We start from the raw sequence: 3,419 nt of genomic DNA on the forward strand, positions 1-3,419 counted from the left end.
TACTCGTACTAGCTAAAATGTACAGTTACTACTATTTGTAATCCGTATTACACACAATTAGAAATGTTACAATACCAAATCAAATCTGCTCATCATTTCTGGCATAATTAGAAACGTCCCAATATCAAATTGAATCTGCTTATCACAATTAAAAATGTCAAAATATCAAATAAATAGCAAATTTACCACATCAAAAGATGGCCCAATGTATAGAGTATATCTCTACATAGCCACCAAGTGTTTCAGCTCATAATTTGGGAAACATTGATATGAATCCATTGATGCAAATTTTTGTGTCCATTCGAAGAATGAATATAATGATACTTTAGTTGTATCATTGATGCATAAGATAATTTAGATAATCATATTCTCTCTGTATTTTTTCCGTCTCACAATTATTTGCACAAGATTATGTAAGCGAAAAAAATAGAGAAAATTATTGGATGATTTTTGAACCCAGCTCATTTGAAAAAACAGAACCTTAAATTGTTACAATAGATATGTAAGTGAAAATTGGATGTCTAAAATAAATAGAAATTCAGTTGTTTTAAAAAGAGTTAATGGCATACATTGATAATGGCTAACTTGTAACTTGTTAGGGGGCTCAATACCTTAGTGCTATAAGATCCCAGTCCAACCTCCCTCAGTCATGCACCGTGATCAAATTATGAAAAAGAATGGATGGAGGAAGGACCAAATGCAATTTTGTAAAAAAGAAATACAAACCAATATTTACTTCTAACTATAATAAAAAGAAGCCAGTAATTTTATTGTGTAATACAATCCACAATCCAAAACACAATTTGAAATAAATTCATACTCTAAACCTGAGTAACCACAAATGTTCTTAGAAACCCCCAACATACAAAGATGAGCTTAATTCTGGATAACCCTCCTCAATAAAGGGAACAAGCTCACCACATATCTGTGACAAAAATTAACTCTTATACCAAAGCTCGAGATATTGTCTGTCGCGGGATTATAAAGGTACAGATCACCATCGATGAGGAGCAGCAGATCACCATCCATTCGCCCAGCCATAACACCATAAGTAGACAAAACACCATAAAGTTTTGGAAATGGTCTGGAAGAGAACAAACATTGCCATGCCAATGGGACTCCAAAGTCATCATCAAATTCAGTGGCTACCCAGATATAAAAATTACCCACTAACTCAGGATGAGATCTGCGGGTGACAAATACCGCGAGACATTCCTTGTATAGCCCAATATCATACTTTGTGTCAGAAGGGCCAGATAGAAAATCCCAATCCACTTCAGGAAGATCAGAAAATTTAAAAAGCTCAGTGCTCATATTAAATGATAGGACCCAAGACCCATGATGCTGAGCTAGCTTAGGGTGCATATGACTTCCGAAGGCATTGCTAATCCAATAATAAACACCATTTATGCATGAACCCATAATAGGATTTTGAATCATGCCAAGACAACCCAATAACAATGGCGGCTCAAGTCTCTTCCAAGAGTTGGTGTTCAGGGAGTAAATATCGTATGCTAATCCTATGTCAGATGACACAATACTAGTTCTAGTCATAATCTTCAAATCATTAGACACTGAATGAAACATAAAACCTACTACCACAAAAATGCATCCATATTGAAGATCAAGATCTGGTGCATCAGGATAGGCAATCATCCTAAATTCTCTTGTGGCCGGATTCCATAAGCAACAACTAATATTAACACTCATCCAATCTTGACTGGTGCACCAAAGTTCAAGACAAATGACACCATTAGCACTGCCTCTACAAATAACTTTCTCTTCTCTATAAGAGGGATCCATTGTGAAAACAGAATTTTTATCACGCTCTAGATCAGAATTCAAATTCAAAACATTGTCATCCCCTTGTTGTTTAGAGAGAAGATACCATTGGCTTGAGTCATTTACTACTGCAGTTGAGCGCTTCATAAGAAGGAGAGGCACATCCCCATTTTCTTTGCACATGGCACATTGAGCATGGTGGTGCATCGAAATGAATCTAGAACCGTCAATGAGGGCACACCATGACTTACTGACACATCGCATTCGCAATAAGTCTCTCACTGGGAGCCTTGAAAGGATACCCTCAAACAGATCATCAGGAAGAATGCAGTTTGTTTCCCCAGAATCCATTTTGCTACAAGTAGATAAATTGGGTGAATTTTAACTGTTTTTAACATCAACATACTTCTCTAATTTGTTGTAATTCAAATGCTACATATTATCTATCATCAAAAGTTATCATCTTGCAAGTAATAATATGTTCGTCAACTGAACTACAAATCCCAAATTAAAAGTAAATAATGTATTAAATTATAGTGAAATAGTTGATTCCAATTAAAAACAAGCAGATTAAATTTAGGATATTTAATGATCAATCTCATACGCCAGGGCCTCAATTACTGAGTATACAAAATACTAATCAAATCAAATTCTGAAAAAAATTACGTAAAACAGAGAATTAAATAACAATTATCAGTTCAATCCAAAAGATAACAAAACTCGTTGTCATTTCAATTTTCGAAAGCCAAAATCCAATCAATAATATCACAAACAATCATGGATTAATTATGAGATTAAAGCAGAGGTATACAAAGCAAACCCTAAATTGAATAAAATTAACGATAAACCCTAGATAGTGAAATTGATATTCTATGATTGAAATTAAAAAAAAAAAAAAAAAACTAACCTTAGAAGCTGCTTGAATGGAGGAATCCAGATTATGCTTCAGTGAAGGAAAAAGGTGCAGCACGAATTTGTAATGTAATTTGGGAGAAACAGGAAGATCTGGGTTGAGGGAGATGCTGCCAACGTCCTCCGTATCCTTTATGTTTGGTGCATCATGATATGAGCAAATGCTCCAGGTTTTTTCATTTTTGTTCTCTGTTATATTAAATTAAAGGGTAGGCAACGTAAGTACGTAACGCCCATTTAGTTGCAAAATGGGATACTCGTATGAAGTTACTTTGAATCAACTTTTTCATCCAAAGTATTATCTCTTTGTCTAATTTTATTTTAATCGAGTTAGGAATGAGAAAAGTGAGGGAAATAGGGAGGAAAGGAAAAGAATCAGCTCAAAATGACGTCACGTGGTAGTTGGGAGGAAGAGGTGGTACTTTTGATGTTTTTGAAAATAGAAGGTGGTAATTTTCAAAAAATAAAAAAAAATAGAAGGTGGTAATTGTTAAAATGGACATAACAGAAGGTGGTAATTGTCAAAATTTTCTAAAAAAATAATACAAATTAGAGGAGGATGTTCTAAATTACAAATCTGATTCAAAATATTTAAATCTCCTCTCGCATTTTTTGTCAGAATGTCTGCTACCTTGTTCTTCCCTCTTTCTCCATAGTTAAGTTTCATCTCATGTAGAAGCTGCAGCTGTTTCCTGCACTTATGCATACTCGATGTTAGTGAAAAT

At 34.4% G+C, this 3,419-nt stretch overlaps 1 protein-coding gene across 1 annotated transcript; it reads right to left on the reverse strand.

The window, feature by feature from the left end:
- Nucleotides 1-719: 719 nt before the first annotated feature.
- On the reverse strand, nucleotides 720-2,871 carry LOC145638705 (putative F-box/kelch-repeat protein At1g12170). Its single transcript, XM_081689698.1, has 2 exons — nucleotides 2,690-2,871; nucleotides 720-2,137 (listed from the first exon to the last, which is right to left on the reverse strand). Exon 2 carries the CDS (start codon nucleotides 2,131-2,133, stop codon nucleotides 877-879), a length of 1,257 nt encoding a protein of 418 aa, XP_081545824.1. The 5' UTR covers nucleotides 2,134-2,137; nucleotides 2,690-2,871; the 3' UTR covers nucleotides 720-876.
- Between the last annotated feature and the right edge of the window lie 548 nt (nucleotides 2,872-3,419).

Source organism: Chenopodium album, chromosome 7, assembly GCF_948465745.1.
Source record: "Chenopodium album chromosome 7, dcCheAlbu1.1, whole genome shotgun sequence".
NCBI classification, from domain to species: domain Eukaryota; kingdom Viridiplantae; phylum Streptophyta; class Magnoliopsida; order Caryophyllales; family Amaranthaceae; genus Chenopodium; species Chenopodium album.